At 42.5% G+C, this 19317-nt stretch overlaps 1 protein-coding gene across 5 annotated transcripts in view; it reads right to left on the bottom strand.

Annotated features, from left to right (window-relative positions):
- Positions 1 to 18865, bottom strand: part of CCDC149 (coiled-coil domain containing 149) — a 63942-nt gene extending 45077 nt beyond the window's left edge. Inside the window, exons 1-3 of one of the 5 annotated variants that reach the window (XM_037897979.2) lie at positions 18608 to 18865; positions 8683 to 8844; positions 7422 to 7460 (exon numbers count right to left, since the gene is read on the bottom strand). In XM_037897979.2, coding sequence (XP_037753907.1) covers positions 7422 to 7460; positions 8683 to 8844; positions 18608 to 18655 — 249 coding nt within the window. In that variant the 5' untranslated portion in view covers positions 18656 to 18865. Of the gene's footprint in view, positions 1 to 7421; positions 7461 to 8682; positions 8845 to 18038; positions 18193 to 18607 lie in introns of those variants that run through there. The other 4 variants (XM_043544572.1, XM_043544571.1, XM_037897981.2 and 1 more) reach the window with 4 other exon arrangements.
- Between the last annotated feature and the right edge of the window lie 452 nt (positions 18866 to 19317).

Here is a 19317-nt window from a genome sequence, read left to right as displayed (position 1 = left end):
TCAGTAGAATGATTTTTTTCTGCATGCTAACAAATGAGTCATCAATATACTGAATGGATCAAGCAGCTTCAAGATGCATTCTGTCAGTGGTTCAGAGATTACTGTCTAAGGGGCATTAAAAATATTTCAGGTCGTTTTCAGGACTTTTTCGTCTAAACCAAAGTAGCTGAGGCTGAAGTTCTTCTAGAATCAATTGACTTGCAATGCTCTGATGCAAATGTTGCAAAAAGTGACTGAATTTCAATAAAGACGAGATAAATGAGAGATTGAGTTACTTAAGAGGAATGCTATTTGTATAAGTCTCTTAGAAATATTTCCATTTGTGAAATTCATTTCTGTTATGAACGTGAAGACATCTGCACACTCCAATACCATACGTAATTTGAACCCCTTAGAAGAACTGAATGTCACTAATCAGTGTTGACATCTATGACACTGGAGTTGTACTAGCTCCGAGCCAAATCCAGCTCCACTGACTAACGGGTGTATGATCACACCCATTTATTTCCTACTAAAACATTTTTCTAGGATTGCAATCTCTGCTGCATTTTACTGCTTAGTCAGATGAATGATTCACGACAATGTAATAAATCTTTATATACACAACTGAGATTTTGGGAGAAATTTTAAACAAAGGATTTAGACGCCAAAATAAAACAGCACTCTTTAACATGCTAAGAGCATCTCAATAAGCTAAGCACAGACTTGCCCCTTACTGCAACGCTTCTATTTTACTTCTGTTAAACTGAAACAAATAAGCCACACCACCAATGAGTAATTGCTGGAGAATTCATTCCCCCAGCTTAGAGGTTCTGCACTACACGCATTTTGAATTGTCCCAGATTCCGAAGGTTTTGGCAAGACATCATCAAGGCTCTCAGTTAAACATACAAGGGGAAAGAATTTTGGAGCCTCAGATGCTCTATAACAGTGTTTCGTCAACCTGATGCTGCCTTCCTAAACTGCATCAAGGAGATCTCAGGGACTGGGGCCAGTCCACGGCCCAGTTGTTGAGAAACACTGCTCATTTCTAGTTAAGTACTCAAAACTTTTTTGGGGCAGGAGGAGGAGCGTGAGGGTGAATAAGGGCTTTATTTTAAGTTAACTTAACCAACTGAAGTCACCGCTAAAAAAACCTCCAGCTAATGAGATACTGGCGAGTGAATGGCTGCCAGGGAATAATGATTTTCATTCATTTAAATTTATTACTGACATGAACAGTATTTGAACCAGTAATCAAGAGATAAGAAAAAAAATCCTTATTCAAATACATTCTGGAACCATCCACTGTCCTTGTATAAGACTCCTTTAACAGTTTCTCAAGTCTAGCCATATGAATAAGTGTTATGCTCCTTCACACTACTGTCTAAAAATGGATAGGAACACCCCTTTAACATATCTCAATTTTCTGGCACATAACTCTTATATGGCACTCAAAAAATCCTCCTCAGTATCAGAGATACTGCCGGAAAAGAGTGTTTTTTTTTAAAGAGGTGGTGGGGGAATGGAAGGTAAACATCTGGAAAAAATATTCCTTTAAATATTTAGATACAAATGTGTAAAAATAGTTCATCTTTATCTTAATGTCTTAGAATATTCCCATTTCTCACACCCACACCTCCAACAAGGGAGAACAGGATAAAAGTCTCTTGAAACATCAGGTACACTTTAGGGCTGTGACTGATAGCAAGTTTAACTGCAATTTGTCCTCCCAGGCTTTCATATGATGTTGATGGGTGCGTTAACACAGAAATTTGCTTTTGCTTAGCAAGGGCCCCTGTTCACTGCAAGCTACAAAATTTGATGACCTCTGTTAGCACTACAATCTTATTAGAAACTAAACTTAAACCTCCTACCATCGGTCTTCCCCCAAAATCGTTTTGAAGCTATGGTGACCTGGATGTAGCAAACAAAATGCACCGTCTACAAGTCACACATTCCCTTGGACAGAAAAAAGACCTCCGCAGTGATGACCTAATAAAATAAATAAATACAGAACCCCTGGAGGAGGATCCAGGCTCTCTGAGATCAGTCACAGGGATGCTAGCACAGAAATACATCACCCAGGGCCTGATAATGTTTTGTTAAGACTTACTCACTTTTACTTACCCCTAATAACTTTCAAGACTGGAATTCAGAAATGTGGGATATGTGTTTTTGTAAATACAGGGCTGATTAAAAAAATATGAAGCATGGATTTTTTCCCCCATGCAAAGCTCTTTATAGAAATAAATACACCATCAAGGAGCTGTATTTAGGTTTATCAATTTAGAAACTACAGATATAGAACCATTGTGGGTTTTTGTGTGTCAACCAAGAAATCCTTTGCATGTCAGCTCTGGTCCTCTGTAGCAGAACACCTATTAACAGTTACCCAGATCTGTCCCAGTTGGGAAGGGCTGCAGAACAAGAGCACAAGTAGGTAACAACTGTAGCCTCCTTTAAGATGTCACTTGTTCCCAGTGCTCACTCCCACTCCTTCACCAATAACAGAGGACCTTAAGATTGCAAGTAGCTTTTATAACCAAGTTTCTAGAAGCACTGCTCAGTGAGAGTGTTCATTAAGGGCGTTTTTGTCCTCACATCCCGAACACATGCTGCTAGTGCGTCAAATATTTGTCAGATCTAGCCAAACAGGAATATTTTCTGCTTAAATAAAGGCCTCCATATTGCCCAACAAGAAAATCTTCTCATGTGATGTTTTATGGGAGTCATTTCAGTTGCTTTCAGAATCTGAGATGAATACCTTTGCCTCAAGCAGAAGGTAAAACAGAAAAACAAAATCTTTGTAGCCTTTTGAGAGTGTTATGATTAATGAACACTGGGGTGTTTTTCAAGGATATTAAAGTTTATCCATTGGCAAGGATTCTCTATTCCAGAAAAGTAAGAAACTGAGAAAGGAGAGGAGCACAGGGAGCATGAGGGGTTGGGCCTGAAAAGATCCCAACATTATGAAAATGGGTACCATAATGACTGTTAGATTCAACTTTTAAGGGCACCTTTTCTTTTTAAACTACATTATGAGGAAAACAAAAACACTGTCACCCTATAGAACAAGGCTTACAACATTGCTAAAAATCCTAGTTTTCGACCTACATGTTCACAACACACAGAATGCCCTGTTTCTATAAGACTAAAGATATGTAGAAACCAGGGTACCTCCACTCTGCAGGTAGGATTCTTCTGAGCAGATGCAGTTTGAAATATACAAGAATACTGTTCTCTGAAGCATTACAAGGACAAAATCTTGCAGTTTTCCATCTGCCTCTTCGCAGTCAGGGAGTCACTCACCCACAAACCACAACAAAGCTGACAGGTCACATTTTATTACTAGTACTTGGCACATGAGTAGTGCTTTTCATCTTCAGACCCCCCTTAACAAAAGGGAAATCACATTAATCAATCTTTACAACATCCATGTGGTAGATAAGTGATGATTGCTTACCTCCAAATGCTGCTTTTCTGAAGATAAGAGTACTTGTGGCACCTTAGAGACTAACAAATTTATTTGAGCATAAGCTTTTGTGAGCTACAGCTCACTTCATCGGATGCAACCGATGAAGTGAGCTGTAGCTCACGAAAGCTTACGCTCAAATAAATTTGTTAGTCTCTAAGGTGCCACAAGTACTCCTTTTCTTTTTGCGAATACAGACTAACACGGCTGCTACTCAAACTTTTCTGAAGATGTTATCTTTCAGGATTTTCACTCATGGCTCTTAGCACTTTAGCGAAAGGTTAACAGTACTCCCTGCACAAATCTGATGACAAGGGGCTGTAGTCACACTGCTCAGCTTTTTGACTAATTTTTGACAGACAAAAACAGCCACCAAGGGTAACTGAATGGAGTTAGCCTTTAAACTGGATTCTGACAGGTGAAGGGGACATGCAAGCAGTTTAGAATCATTAAATCACAGATTAAGGTTGGAAGAGACCTCAGGAGGTCATCTAGTCCAACCCCCCGCTCAAAGCAGGTCCAACCCGAACTAAATCATCCCAGCCAGGGCTTTGTCAAGACAGGCCTTAAAAATCTCTAAGAATGGAGATTCTACCACCTCCCTAGGGAACCCATTCCAGTGCTTCACCACCCTCCTAGTAAAATAGTTTTTTCTGATATCCAACTTAGACCTCCCCCACTGCAACTTGAGACCATTACTCCTTGTTCTGCCATCTGTCACCACTGAGAACAGTTCCATCCCTCTTTGGAACCCTACTTCAGGTAGTTGAAGGCTGCTATCAAATGCCCCCTTACTATTCTCTTCTGCACACAAAATAAGCCCAGTTTCCTCAGCCTCTCCTTTTAAGTTATGTGCCCCACCCCCTAACCTATTTCATTGCCCTCCGCTGAACTCTCTCCAATTCGTCCACATCCTTTCTGTAGTGGGGACAGATGTGGCCTCACCAGTGGCAAATAGAGGGGAATAATCACTTCCCTCGATCTGCTGGCAATGCTCCCACTAAAGCGGCCCAGTATGCTGTTAGCCTTCTTGGCAACAAGGGCACACTGTTGACCCATACCCAGCTTCTCGTCCACTGTAATCCCCAGGTCCTTTTCTGCAGAACTGCCACTTAGCCAGTCGGTCCCCTGCCTGTAGCAGTGCATGGGACTCTTCCATCCTAAGGTCTCTGCACTTGTCCTTGTTGAACCTCATCAGATTTTTTGGTCCAATCCTCCAATCTGTCTAGGTCACTCTGGCCCCTATCTCTCCCCCCAGCTTAGTGTCATCCACAAAATTATTGAGGGTGCAATCCATCCCATCATCCAGATCATTAATGAACATGTTGAACAAAACCAGCCCCAGGACCGACCACTGAGGAAATCCGCTTGATACCGGCTGCCAACTAGACATTGAGCCATTGATCACTACCTGTTGAGCCCAATGATCTAGCCGGCTTTCTATCCACTTTATAGTCCACTCATCCAATCCATACTACTTTAACTTGCTGGCAAAAATACTGTGGGAGACTGTATCAAAAACTTTGCTAAAGTCAAGGTATATCACACCCACCGCTTTCCCCATATCCACAAAGCCAGTTTAGTCTTTAATATGAAGATATACCTATCTCTCAGAACTGGAAGGGACCTTGAAAGGCCATTGAGTCCAGTCCCCTGCCTTTACAGCAGGACCAAGTACCGTCCTTTATTTTTGCCCCAGATCCCTAAATGGCCCCCTCAAGGATTGAATTCACAGCCCTGGGGTTAGCAGGCCAATGCTCAAACCACTGAGCTATCTCTCCCCCTACTTGTCTCAACTTAGAAGGGAATCAGGTTGGTCAGGCATGACTTGCCCTTGGTGAATCCATGTTGGCTGTTTCCTGATCACCTTCCTCTCCTCCAAGTGGTTCAATAGTCAGTGTCCCTTAGTCCCAAAAGAGGGCATCTCCTGTCCCCTGCACTTATCACTCACGTTTGGGTGTGGTGTGAGCTCCAAGTTGTGAATCTTGGATGCTGCTATATTGTAATGTCCAGCCCAGTGGTCTCCATGCTTGTCAGGGCTTCCTCAGCTGGGTTTCATCTACTCCTCCAGCCTGGCTATGGGAGTGCCTTAGCCTGCTCTGTGGGCCAATATCCGAGCCCTGGGTGCAGGCTGTGTTTAGACCTATTCCCAACAGCAGCAGCTGTTTGCTGCCCAAAGCCAGCCTTATCCCAGCAACGCCCCTCTGCCACCCAAGTAGCCTATAGCCAACCAATCCCATCCCCAGTGAGAGAGAGCTAAGCTCCATTTGCGGAGTAGCACTTTCCTCCTCCAGTGGGAAGCAGCCTGATAATGGGAAGGCAGGAGTGGGATTCTGACCCAGTCCTCTGGCCAACCAGATTTGAGACAGAGGAGCCAGTTCCCCTCTCTGCCCTCTACTCTGAAGTTAAAGGAGTAGGTAAACATGGACGGATGGCCCTTCCACACCGCTGACATGCATATGTGGAATGGCAGCTCCACAGGTGTCACGAGCACAATAGAGCCAGTAAACTCGGAATAAAAGTTGACATGTGGTTTTAATTTCACTCCAGTGCACACAGGCAGTATTTACAGTACATGTAAATCTTCAGCCCTTCAAGTGTACTTCCTTCTAAGCGCTGTTTTCTAACCTTTCTACCTACACTATTTTCAGCATTCTTCTGACTTTTCTGTAGAATATTTTGAAGGAAAGTATTAGGCAGTGTTGCCGAAACTTATGAGTTCATCACAAGTCTCACCATATTTGGTGTTTTTTCCTAAAATGGCAGCTCCTGGAGTCAAGTGGTTCTATGAACTTCTGAGTTAACATTTTAAAATTTAAATTTTTAAAAGGAAGTTTTAAGCTCTCTAGATTTCAGAAAAAAAATAGAAAATGTGACCTGAGTGAAGCCCAGAGACTCAAAACAAAAAGGAACCCATAATTTGTTATTTTTAAAACTCATGATTTTTTGAGGCCTGAGGTAATTTTTGAACATTTGGGGATATGGATTGGGATTTCACCTCTCTGGAGTTTAAAGGGAATATGAATTTAGGTTTTTAAATGCTAAATTAGATACTGAGAAGAAAAAGCTGTTAATATGAATGTTAGGCACCAGGAGAGACTGACGACTGACTAAAATGAGGAGACTCAAATTCTCAATAATGTGGGCTACATCTTAGAGAGACTGTTTCATGGACACCTTTCCTTTGGGCTCACCCAGACCACCACCTTCCCTCCTATCTGTGCTCAAATACTACCCCAGTGGCAAAAAAAAAAAAAAAAAAAGCTAGCCCCTCCATTCAAAAACAGGAAAATATTCATATATTTTTGCCTGGCATTAGTGCAACAGATGTTTTGCCCGTTTTGAGAAGTTACAATGGTTATTTCTGTTCTTCATTTCATCACACCCTCTCATTTCTTATATTTCTCAGTAGAAACCAAGATCCATCCTCGTGCAACTGCCAGCTCTTTGCAGAGCAACAAGTACTCTGTTGAGCACGGTCGCTGAACCTCTGGCCTAAAATAAGTATAAGTAATTAATATAGCTCCACACTGAAACCCCCCCAAAACCAGGAGACCATGCAACTGGAAAGAGCACCTAAACACGGTGTAAGTAACTGGTATACATGCAACAGATTTCTAAGCCCCCTTTGACACCATGATGCCCCTAATTGTTCACTTGTTTTAGGATACAATACAAGAAATACAAATGAAGAGGTCAATCTCAACTCTCATTACCCTTGTTGATTTCAGTTTAGGTAAAATGATAGGCATAACCATTTGCTCTATTAATGATAGCTCAGATATTTCAGGAGTTAGCATGTTTAAAAGAAAGCACGAGTCACTGAAGACTTCATGGTCTTCCAATGTGAACTGGAATGTCCACTTGAATATCAGATTTTTTTTATTGACATCAATATAGTTTTAAGAGTTTGAATTCTCACAAAATAGTTTATGTATGATGCCAACTAAAAACAGAAAAAGCCTACCTGTTTCCTTTTTTCAGGAGGAAGACAGGGATCCCCATCCTAAAAACAAAGAGATACATTTTATTGGCAGCTTATTTCTAAAATTGGTAACCATATAAGCTTTGCAGCTCTAAGACTTTAAAACACCAGAATGTATCTGAACCAATAGTTTTCAAAAAGTTGCAGTTTGATTAAAGACACTTCATGTTAACTTCAGAAGATTCTTGGAACTGGAGAGTTAAGATTTATTTACATTGCTAAAAACAGCATATCATACATTTGTGTTGCATTGTTCTCCATAACAGTGCATGACGTTACCATGGCATAACACTGCAGTCAGTTTTTAAATGGTTGCCTGACTTTTAGATTAACCTCCTTGGGATTGGAACGGTCTTTGTTTGTGCCTTATACACAGTCTTGGCAGAATTTAATTTTTATTTTTTTCCATTAATTAATTTCCTGCAACTGTAAAAATAAAAATAGTTAATTGAAGAAAATTAAGGGGCGCAGGTTAGGGCAGCACTGACAGCAAGGCTGCAGGGGGGTTAATGTACTGACTGCAGAGCTGCAGGATGCGCTCTATGCTGTCGAGGGGCTCAAGACAGCAGGTGCAAGGTGCGGAGGAGGCTGCAGTCCTGGCTTGGCAGAGCACAGATCCCCGGCCAAGGCTGCCAGGAGGTCAACTCACCACTCAGTGTGGAGGAGGAGGGAGAGCACCCCACGCTGAATGGCTCTGTCCCTGGGCAAGAGCCATTCAGCAGTGAGGTGGCTTCTCCCATGGCCAGAGGCTTGTCCTTCTCCTTACAGGTCTGGCCAGAGGTCTCTGCTCCACTGGCCAGGACCAGTGTCTTCCTCACACCTTGCATCTGCAGAGGTCCAGTGTTACCGGCCCATTGTCACAGCTCCACCCACTCCTTTGACAGCAGGGCTGCAGAGGGCTCTGTGCTGCCACAGGGCCAGCGACACCAATCTCTGCAGGCACAAGGTGCAGAGGGGAGGCTGAACTTACAGCGACCGTTACCTTAATCGGATTCAGAGCAGCAGCTGAAACATTTACAAACATCTGTCGATTTAAATCGAACCCTGCCAAGCACACTTTTATAGCGCCAACTACATCAGCGCTTAACAAATAAATAATGGTGGAATCGGGATCATACCATCTGGAAGTAGTATAGCAAACAATTAATTTTTACAGCACACACTGCACTCATAAAAGGAAAACACTTTTTAAATTCAGGTTCATTCTTGCCCAAATCACTACAATGTTCATAAGGTAACATACAATCAGCTCCCGGTATTTCTTTTTCAGTGACTGGTGACGTTCCCGCAGCTGATTGGCCATAAGCTTGTACTGGTCTCTTTCCTGTTGACATGTGTCCAGTTCCTTGGAAAGTATCAGCAATGCTTCCTTTTTACTTTCTAGCTTTCTTTTACATACCAGATACTGCAAGAGAGAAAAGGGAAAGTAATTGGACAAAGCGTTAATTCACAAGACTGTGCTGAACTGAGAAGACTAAGTTTGCATTAAGAAAATATTTTAAAAGCAATTTATCTGTAAGGGTTTAGAGGTGTACGTTTGTATCTTTCTAGGTTAAAACTGAAGACTTTAATATATTAGAATCACTGGGAAAGTATTTGCTGTACAAGAGAATCCTAAAATCAACTCTTAGGGCCAAATTATTCCAACAGTTTCAAGTCACAGAGTTTCCTGGCCATTTTCCCCCTAGACACCATCCATAGAAGCAGCCAGAGAATTCCACAGCTTAACCTTGATTGTGGCTTTTTGAGCATCTAGTAAAATGTTCCTAAACAATTCCCAATCATAATTACCTAAATTACCATTAATTTTTAGTTCTGTAATCAGTTCCTCTATCTGTCAAGTCTAGGTCTAATATAGAATTCCCCGGCATCGGTTGCAACACTTTTTGAGTTAGGAAATTGTCATCCATAATATTTAGAAATTCCAAGCATGTTTTAGTACCGGCACTATGAGACCTCAAGCATGTATCATGTAAATTGAAGTCCTCCATAATCACACAGCTTTTTTCCCCCCTACACACAATAGATACATGCATAAGGAGCTGGTCATTCTGTTCCCTAATGTGATTTGGACATCTGTAGCAGACACCAAGTAATACCCCATCTTATGCTTGATCTGTTTGCATCTGTAAGCATGCAGGATCATTTTCTTTTGAGTTATCAGGGACTTAGAAACAGGTAATGCCATTTTTGGCAGAGTGCCACTCCCCCTCCCCTATCCCCCACTCGATCTTTCCTAAATAGATTTTAGCAATTGATTTTAATATTCCTATCATGGGACTCATCAAACCAGGTTTCTGTAACACTAGCTAGATCAAATTTATGTTCATAAATGAGCAATTCCAAGTCCTCTTGTTTGTTACTACCCAAGCTCCTAGCACTGGTGAACAGGCCATTAAAGTTATCTACTAGTCTACCCCACGCCGCCACTTTCCCTTGAGCCCTTGATTTTGAGAGAGAAAGTGGGAGAAATTATGTATGTATTAAGCATGATATATGCATATATTTCTGCCATATCTGAATTTTAATTCTCAAAAAAGTGTTTATACAACTTGCTTCAGTTTTTACAACGTGCAGTCAGATTTTCTCACCGCACACGAGAGAGTGTCTGTGAAGAAGTGCTATATTTCTACTGTACATACTGTACAACTTGATGTTATTCACATATATGAGATGTGGTACTAAATACATTTTGAATTTGCCCTGTAAGAGACCAAACATCATAGCATTCATGAAAACAATTTATAGTTTCATTATATACTCTGACAAGAATATTTTGTCATTATGGGCTCTTATACAAAGCAACAGCATCAGCACTTCCATACTGTTCAAGTCAGTGTAGTTCTTCAGGACAAAAATCATTACTCATATATACTACTTGCCTGGAATTGACTTACTTAACTTCAATTTAAAATGAGTAAGGAAAAGGTTGGGGGAGTGTTTGATACAGTAGTACAGCTAATGTCTTCCAAAAATGGCAAATGCTTAGTTGCAAAACCAAAAGGGAAATGAAAAGCAATTCCAAGAAGGATTTGAGCTCCTGGAGAGGACACTTCCACCTTGGATTAAATTTATTCCTGGCAGCAAAGAAATTGAAACACTGACATAAATGTTCTGGATTATGATGCCTTGGCATATGCCTCACGAAGGCAACTATATCTCTGTACTTGTGTCCTGACACCTTGAAAGTTGCAAATCCATGGTAAAAACCAAAAAAGCCACCCAGAATCTAAAATGTAATGCTGTCAGTTACTCTACTGACAGCGTAAACAATTCTAAACTTCAATGAACAATTCTGTTCATCCATTTCTAGTTTCTTTCTCTCCCCACTTTAAGACCAACCAAAAGTAAGAGATTTCTGTACAAGATTATGAATTGCTACTTGGAAGTAAAATCACAAGCCAAGCGTTATGACTTCAGGTGAATAAAGCTGTTGGAACAGAAAACCATCCTAATATACCATATGTATGAAAACATTTCTAACCTATTCCTAATAAAGGAAAAAGATAAATAGAAGGGATTAAAACAATACTAACTATGAGACCTGAGAATTAACTTTGACAGGCCCTTTATAGATATCTATAAAAGTCTGCCTCCAACAGTTTTGCTGATAAATCACTTGAATTTCAAACTTTTTCCTTTATGAAGGATTCTTCTTTGAAGAGCTCCCTTTCCTTTATTCAGACGTTCTCATATACGTAAGCCCCACAGATTCCTTCCCCAAATAATTACTCGCTACCAGAAATGGCAATTGGACAGGTTAATTAATACATATAAAAGTGAAAGTAAACACAAAATTCCTTGTAAAAACAAGTCCCCATACTCATTTATTGACCAGGAACAAGGGGACTGGCACATGCAGTCAGCCTGATGGGGATCATAGAACTGATTAGGCAATGTGTATAATGAGAGGGGAGCAGCAATTGAGCACCTCATATCAGAAGATGTTCACAATGAGCAACTACCTCCAAGCACCACTATTACTGGCTGGGTAGAGCCAGTCTTAAGATTCAGGCCTTCAGACCATAAAATGGAATTACGAATGAAGATTTGTTAGTTACAAGAGCTACATGGTAGCCTGTAACTATACTGCAGTACAAATGCAGGCTTTCAACCAGTAAATATAGATCAAATGCTAAACAAAAATAGATCCTGCCATCCATGTCAGGCCTCCATTAGAAGTACATTCAGAGCATGAAAGAACATGTCACCTTTTATGGGGAGAAGGTAATTTTCCCTTATCAATTAGGCTGACAGTGACTGAACCATGAACAGATGGTGACAACTGTGTTCAGGGTCCAAATGAAAAGGGATCACAATGTCCTCCGCACATTGAGTCAATTGTGCTCTGACTTAGTGAATTATATACTGATGAAGAGCCATACATAAGAAGGTGGCTTGATATTTCTATGTAGGCATTTTTACCTTCTAAATGGATTTAAAAAAATAATATGGAGTTTGCTTCTGTGGACTTACGTCAAAAGAAAAAAAAAACTACAGTAATAGCCTATTCTCCTAAGCTTGATGATTCTCCAAAACTATGATTCTCCAGAACTATGTTCCCAATTCTAATCTATTTGTTTTTCACGTAATAATAAATTATATCAAGACAATTCAAAGTAGGCAAGCGAGACACTATGCAATGCATATGCTTTTTACCAATTAAAAAAGGAATAATGGCCATAAAGTGAATGAGACCAACTGAATAACAAGAGAGGAAGGTATTTAAGGAAATAATGGGGCCCTGTTGAAAACTGCATATCTGAACAAATGAGACCAGCAGAACCAGTATGGTGCCAATTAAAACAGAAAACAACACAGACTTGAATATTCTGGTTTGAACAAAGCAAGAAATGGAAAAAGCAAAGCAAAGAGATTTTTAAGCGTAGGTCTTTAGAAAAAATATCCAATAGCTGCTTCTGTTTACATGAATGCCAGAGGTTTCCTTTTCTCAAGTGGAAGAAAAAAGGTTACGTACAGTAGGCCACACAATCAGCGAGATATGAACAAAATGAATTCTGTAATGTATTCTAGGTACAGTGAAGTATTTATACCACACCAAAAAATAAAAAAATAAAAATCTTTTCTGCATGGTTATATTAAATTTTAAAATCCAAGAAAGCTTCCTTTTCAATGTCAGCTTAAAAACAACAAAACAAGAAGTTACCCATGAACCTGCTTGCGTCCCTTCAATCTAAAAAGCTGAAATGTACAGCTTTCCTTATTTGCCTAGTGACTCTTATCTACCAATTAACTGTTATCTGCAATAAAGCAAATGATAATTGCTACCAGGCAGATCATAATAATTAAAAGGAATATATATATGACAAACTATTTATTGCCTGAAATGCTTTACAACCTGGTAACTTCTTTAGTGAAGCCGAGTAAGAGACTGATATTACAGGAGAGTGGAATTGTGCCAAGGTGACCCTCTCTACCCCAAACACTTACTATTTGTCCACAGCTATTTTTAGTGACAAATCTGGTTAGATCTCATCAGCTACTATGCAGACATGGTCTAATAATCCAATGAAGCTGGGACACTGTCAAGGTCTTAGAATTTACAATAATGCATGACAAGTTCATATCACAAAATAGTTTAGAAATTTGTCTATATTACACTTGTATAAATGATTGGCTTATAGCTTCGTATTTCCCTTCTTGCCATTATTTCCACATCAAATCACCAACTGGCTGAGAGCAAGAGTAATGAAAACATCTCTAACCTCTGCTTATGAATCACTGTGGACTGCATTCTATGTATTCTCAACATTCTGGAATCAGTGCAACCCCTAAATTTTGGTAGGAACTCAATGGTACTATACAAAGATGTTGAAACTTATCTTCTTCCATTGCTATTTCCGTTCTTGAGAGCTGAAACTATACACTCAAATCTTTTGGACAAGAAGTCCGAATCACTAATGTTTCACGCCCTCAAATATTAAAGCCTTTATCTTGACAACGCCCTCGCCCCTATGAGGTATTGCAGAAATGGTAAACTGAGGGACTGAAAGATTAATGCCAAAATTTCCAAAAATATCCATTGACTTTGGGTGTCTTAATAATGGAGTAACCTTCAAGTTGCCATGGGGCTGACTTTTCACAGGTCAGCACTGGCTTCTCCCACTGACTTCAGTTGCAATGTTGAGTGCTCAGCACACCTGAAAATTAGGCTTTAGGTGTCTAGTTAGGTCTGAGGAAATGAGGAACACAATTAGTTGCCACCTGTTACAATTCTGGTTTAAATGACTTTCCCAGCATCACATCCGAAGTCTGTGACAAAGCCAAAGATAAAAAACAGTTCTTCTGGGTTTCAGTCAATTGCTGTACCCATTAGACAATCCTTCTTCTTCCTGCAGTCCCTGCTTGCTTCCCTATACAATTCCCAGCTGATAAAGTACATGAGGCAGAGATCCTATAGACAACAGGCTCACCGTGGATCAGAATTTAGTCACAGTTACTTGAATCGCTGAACTATTTGTCCTGGTCTACACTGACTTAAGTAGAGGTCAGCATCATGTAATTTGATTTCATTTTTCAAAGTCATGTTCAAAGACCATATTTTGTAATGTAGACAAGCCCTTAAGGGATTTACGTCTTTGCGTCAGATCTTATTACCCGTGTTCAGCCTTCAACATTTCTTGTGGTACCCACTGGATACCTTTTTCCCGTTCTTGACCACAGTGGGCAGAGATACAGTATTCACCTCTTTCACCCCTCTTGCTTCCCCAGTATCCATCTGTCTGTACTGCCCAAGAAACGTGGGAGCCAGTACGATAACCAACCTGACAGTAAGGAAGTTTTTCCTAACGTCCAACCTAAACCACCCTTGGTGCAATCTAAGCCCATTGCTTCTTGTCCCATCCTCAGAGGTTAAGGAAAATAATTTTTCTCCCTTCTCCTCGTAACATTTTATGTACTTGAAAACTTATGTCCCCTCTCAGTCTTCTCTTCTCCAGACTAAAGAAACACAATTTCTTCAATCTTCCCTTATAAGCCATGTTTTCTAGACCTTTAATCATTTTTGCTGCTCTTCTCTGGACTTTCTCCAATTTGTCCACATCTTTCCTGAAATGTGGCACTTAGAAATGGACACAATACTCCAGTTAGGTCTAATCAGTGCAGAGTAGAGCAGAAGAATTACTTCTCGTATTTTGCTTACAACACTCCTGCTAATACATCCGAGAATGATGTTTGCTTTTTTTGTGCTACATAGTTCACTCATATTTAGCTTGTGATCCACAATGACCCCCAGACTCCTTTCTGCAGTACTCCTTCCTAGGCAGTCATTTTCCATTTTGTATGTATGCAACTGATTGTTCCTTCCCAAGTGGAGTACTTTGCATTTGTCCTCATTGAATTTCATCCTATTTACTTCAGAGCATTTCTCCAGATCATTTTGAATTTTAATCCTATCCTGCAAAGAACTTGAAACCCCGCCCAGCTTGGTATCATCCGCAAACTTTATAAGTCTATTCTCTATGCCATTATTTAAATAATTCATGAAGAAATTGAACAGAACTGGACCCAGAACTGATCCTTGTGGGACCCCACTCATTATGCCCTTGCAGCTTGACTGTGAACCACTGATAACTACTCTCTGGGAACAGTTTTTGAACCAGTTATGCACCCTCCTTATAGTAGTTCCATCTAGATTGTATTTCTGTAGTTTATTTATGAGTGGTCATGCAAGACAGTATCAAAAGCCTTACTAAAGTCAAGATATACTACACACTGTATATTGCTTCCCCACCATCCACCAGACTTGCTACCCTGTCAAAGAAAGCTGACTGTTACTTATCACTTTATTATCTTCTAGGTGTTCGCAAACTGATTGCTTAATTATTTGCTCCATTATCTTTCCGAGCTGACTCGTCCATAATTCCCTGGGTTGTCCTTATTCCCCTTTTTATTGGAACTATATTTGCCCTTTTCCAGTCCTCTGGAATCTCTTCTATTACTTTTCAAAGATAATTGCTAATGGCTCAGATATCTCGTCAGTCAGCTCCTTGAGTATTCTAGGATGTATTTCATCAGAACCTGGTGACCTGAAGATATCTAACTTGTCTAAGTAATTTTTAATTTGTTCTTTCCCTATTTTAGCCTCTGATCCTACCTCATTTTCAGTGGCATTCACTATGTTAGCCTTCCTATTGCTACTAACCCACTAACCTTTTTGGTGAAAACTGAAACAAACAAAAAACAATTTAACATTTCTGCCGTTTTCACATTTTCTGTTATTGTTCCCCCCGACTGAGTAGTGGCCCTACCCTGTGCTTGGTCTTCCTCTTGTTTCTAATGTATTTGTAGGTTTCCTTGTTACCCTTTATGTCTCTAGCTATTTTATTCTCATTTTGTGCCTTGGCTTTTCTAATTTTGTCCCTACATAATGGTTATTTGTTTATATTCATCCTTTGCAATTTGACCTAATATAAGCCAAGTTTACATCAATTTACGACAGTACGCACATGGTTTTGCACTGATTTAACTAAACTGATTTTTAAAACTCGTTTTAGTTAAACCAGAGCAACTTTTGTGAACACAAGGCGACTTGCCTAAGTTCACAGGAAATCTGTGATAGAAATGCAAACTGAATCTTGATCTTCCAAGTCTGAAGGCAGCGCCACTGCCAGCAGCAATGCAGAAGTAAGGATGGCATGGCATGGCAGTGCCACCCTTACTTTGTGCTGCTGCCTGCAGAGCTGGGCCCTTGCCAGCAGCTGCCACTCTCTAGGTGCCCAGCTCTGAAGGCAGTGCAGAAGTAAGGGTGGCAGTACCATGACTCCTCTACAATCACCTTGTGCCTGCCTCCCCCCAGCATGACTCCCTTTTGGGAGTCTCAAACCCTGAGTTTGAGAAACGCTGGCTTCTCCTATGAAATCCGAATAGTATAGGTTAAAAATATACAAAAGACCAGATATCATGGTCCATGATGCATTTTTCACAGCAGTGAATTTGGTAGGGCCCTAACCATAGCCTAAGCTTGGTATGATCAATGAGGCTCTGCAGGGGCACAAGGGCTCATCCACACGGGTTTAATTTCAGGATCAGAGCCCAGACTTGGAGTCTGTAGGCTAAAATATTTTGGAAGTCTGATGAACAAAATAAAGTCATGAGTGTTTTTAAGAAGACCGGGGACATTTCCCTCCACCATAATTTAAAAAACCCTTTTCTTTCCCCATCCCCCATGTTCCCTCAAGACTGATGAGAAAAATTCTGTCCTAACATTTCATATTGTGTAAAAACCAGAAGAATAGAGAAAATGCATATTTCAGTCTTTCAGCTTATTGTGTATTTGATACAGCATTGTGTGTGTTGACAGTTAGACCCCAATCCTGGAAGTAGCTGAATTAGCAGAGATCCCCATGCTCACACAAATTCCCACTGATGTCACTGGAAGTTGTCACAGTTTCATGGCTCTGTGCTGGAGTATTGTTTGCAAGATTAGGGCCCTATGCCACAATCTTGCAATGTGTTACCAATTGTTATGCATGCACAGCCCCAATGAAATCAGTGGGTTCACCCACATGAATCATATTGTAAGTTTGGGAACTTTCAAACAGCAGCAGGAGAGACAAGAGTTTTTCGTTTTTGTAAACAGGAAAATGTACTTGTAAAACAGCAAAGGTTGTGGGCATGGTACAGTGGCAGTATACTACCAGATACTGATTTTAACTCAATTGCTGGAAACTAAATAAATTTCAAGTTGATGTCTCTTTACGTGGTTGCCTGCTACTTTGGGTTTGTGCATGTGTTACCAATTGTTAACAGTCTGTTACTATATATATATTTTTAAGTGTAGATAGTTCAGAGGTTTGTATAAGGCATGTAAAACAGAAATAATATTTCCAATTTAATATTGAATTGTTACTTCTACCTATTGAGGTTACAGGCCCAAATCTTTGTCTACCATATTGTTTTGCATAGCTTAAGTGCCCAATTCTTCTAAAGTAGATGTCTAAAGCCTTGCATTTGCAATAAGATTAGAACAAAAGCTGAAGTCTATTTTGTCTCAAACATGAACAAAGCTGTGTATACATACTATTGGCTACCACAGCATACTTATGTTCAAGTGCAGTCCGCTCTCAACCTTTGTTTTCTGTTGACACTATCTAAAAGCTTAAAACAATTTAAGGCCTAGGGCCGCAATGCTGCAATTCGATCTGTGCACAGGTGAACCCCCTGTGACTCTTGCACTGGCAACTGCAGGATCAGTACCTAAGTAAGAACTGCCTTCTGGTGGTAATCAGGAAGTTGGTTCATGCAAGCAAAAACAAATTTAAAGTTTGGGCCCAAAGCAACTTGTGACAATGTCATTTACAACTGTGCTATCTGGTGCCAATATTTAATTTCTACAGCATCCGATGTGATACACACCAGATAGCAATGCACCATGAAGTTTCACATTGTATAAAATTTCTGAAGGATGCCTAACAATTATACATGAAGAGTGAGGGGGCAAGGAACATCCACAAGCCAGCCAAAGGACTTAAACATTATGGAGCTTTCCTTCCCGTGCCTGTAGAGCGCCCACCTTGAGAAGTCATCACAGACCAAGTCGTCACAAACTTTTAAAAGACGTATCATTGAAAGGCACACATTCCTTATTCTCCAGGAGGGGCTCCAAGCCCGACAGCTCACACAAGGTCACTGCAGTGTTTTGGGTCCGCACCGGACTGTGTTTCTAGCTCTGAAGTGCTTTGGGAAGGAAGGTGCAGACCAAGGGCCAAGGATCAGCGGTCCAGGGGCTGTCGGGCTGTCACAGCCCTCCATTAGGAGCAGGAACACCCAGGCTCCGCTCCACCCGCTGTTACTGCAGCACCTGCGGCGCTGCCTCCGCCTGCGGCGCTCCAGGCTGTTCACGAGCAACCGGCTCGGCGCGGGAACAGCCCAGCAGAGGGGGCAGCCGGAACCATTCGGCTCACCGGGGGCGGGAGCCAGCATCGCCGGCCCACGTCCAGGCCTACTCCGAGCTCCGGGCTCTGCCCCCTGTAGCGCTCCCGGGCGGGCTCCCCGGCCTGCCCCAGCGCTGGCCAGGACCCCGCACCCGCGGAGCACAGCGCTGAGGCCAGGCGCCGGCAGCCGCCCCCTCTGGGCCCCCGCGCCACGCCGCCCCGCTGGAGCCTCGGCCGCTCCCCCGGCCCGGCCCCCCGCCGAGGCCGCCTCACCTCGCCCACCAGCCCCTGCCAGTCGCTCTCCGTGCGATTGAAGCTCATGGCTGCGCGGCAAGTGGAGCGCCCCGGCACCGCCTCAGGGCCGGGCAGCGCCAGCGCTACGTGGGCTCAGCGGAGCCGCCTGCGCAGGGGGCGGAGGCCCCCCACCACCTGCCAGGGCGGTGTCGCCTCCGGCATCCTGGTCCGAGGCTACCCCGCCCCCTGCATCCCGGTACGAGCCTGCCCAGCCCCGCCCCCTCCGGCGTGGTCCGCCCCGCTCCGCCCCCGGGCGCCGCCTGACTAGCCTCACCCCTCCGGCCCGGCCTGCCCCGCCCCCTACCAGCGCCCGGCCCCGCCCCTCCTGCCCAGGCCGGGGTGGGTGGCGCTGCCCCCGCTGCGGCCCGGCCCGAGCGGGCGTTGGAGCCTGGTGCAACGAGGGACGTGACCCGCCAGCGGGACCCCGCTCTCTGCCCCCGGCCCAGGAGCCCCGCCCTCGCCAGCCAGGCCGGCAGGCACCAGGGGGCGCGGACTCCAACGGCGGCGCCCCCAGCAGGGGCGAGTGTTACCCGCCGCAGCCCTGCGGCTGGCCCCGCACCGGCACGCTCTTGCCCCGCACCGGCACGCTCTTGCCCCGCCAGAAGAGCCTTGGGCTGCTCCAGTTTAGCTGAAACCCGGAGCAGAGCGACATAAGCTAAACTGCAGCAAACAACTTCTTCTCAGCAGTA

Source organism: Chelonia mydas, chromosome 4 (assembly GCF_015237465.2).
Source record: "Chelonia mydas isolate rCheMyd1 chromosome 4, rCheMyd1.pri.v2, whole genome shotgun sequence".
In the NCBI taxonomy this organism is placed as follows: Eukaryota; Metazoa; Chordata; order Testudines; family Cheloniidae; genus Chelonia; species Chelonia mydas.
Note: the sequence above shows the minus strand (reverse complement) of the source record. Positions and strands in the feature narration are given on the sequence as shown.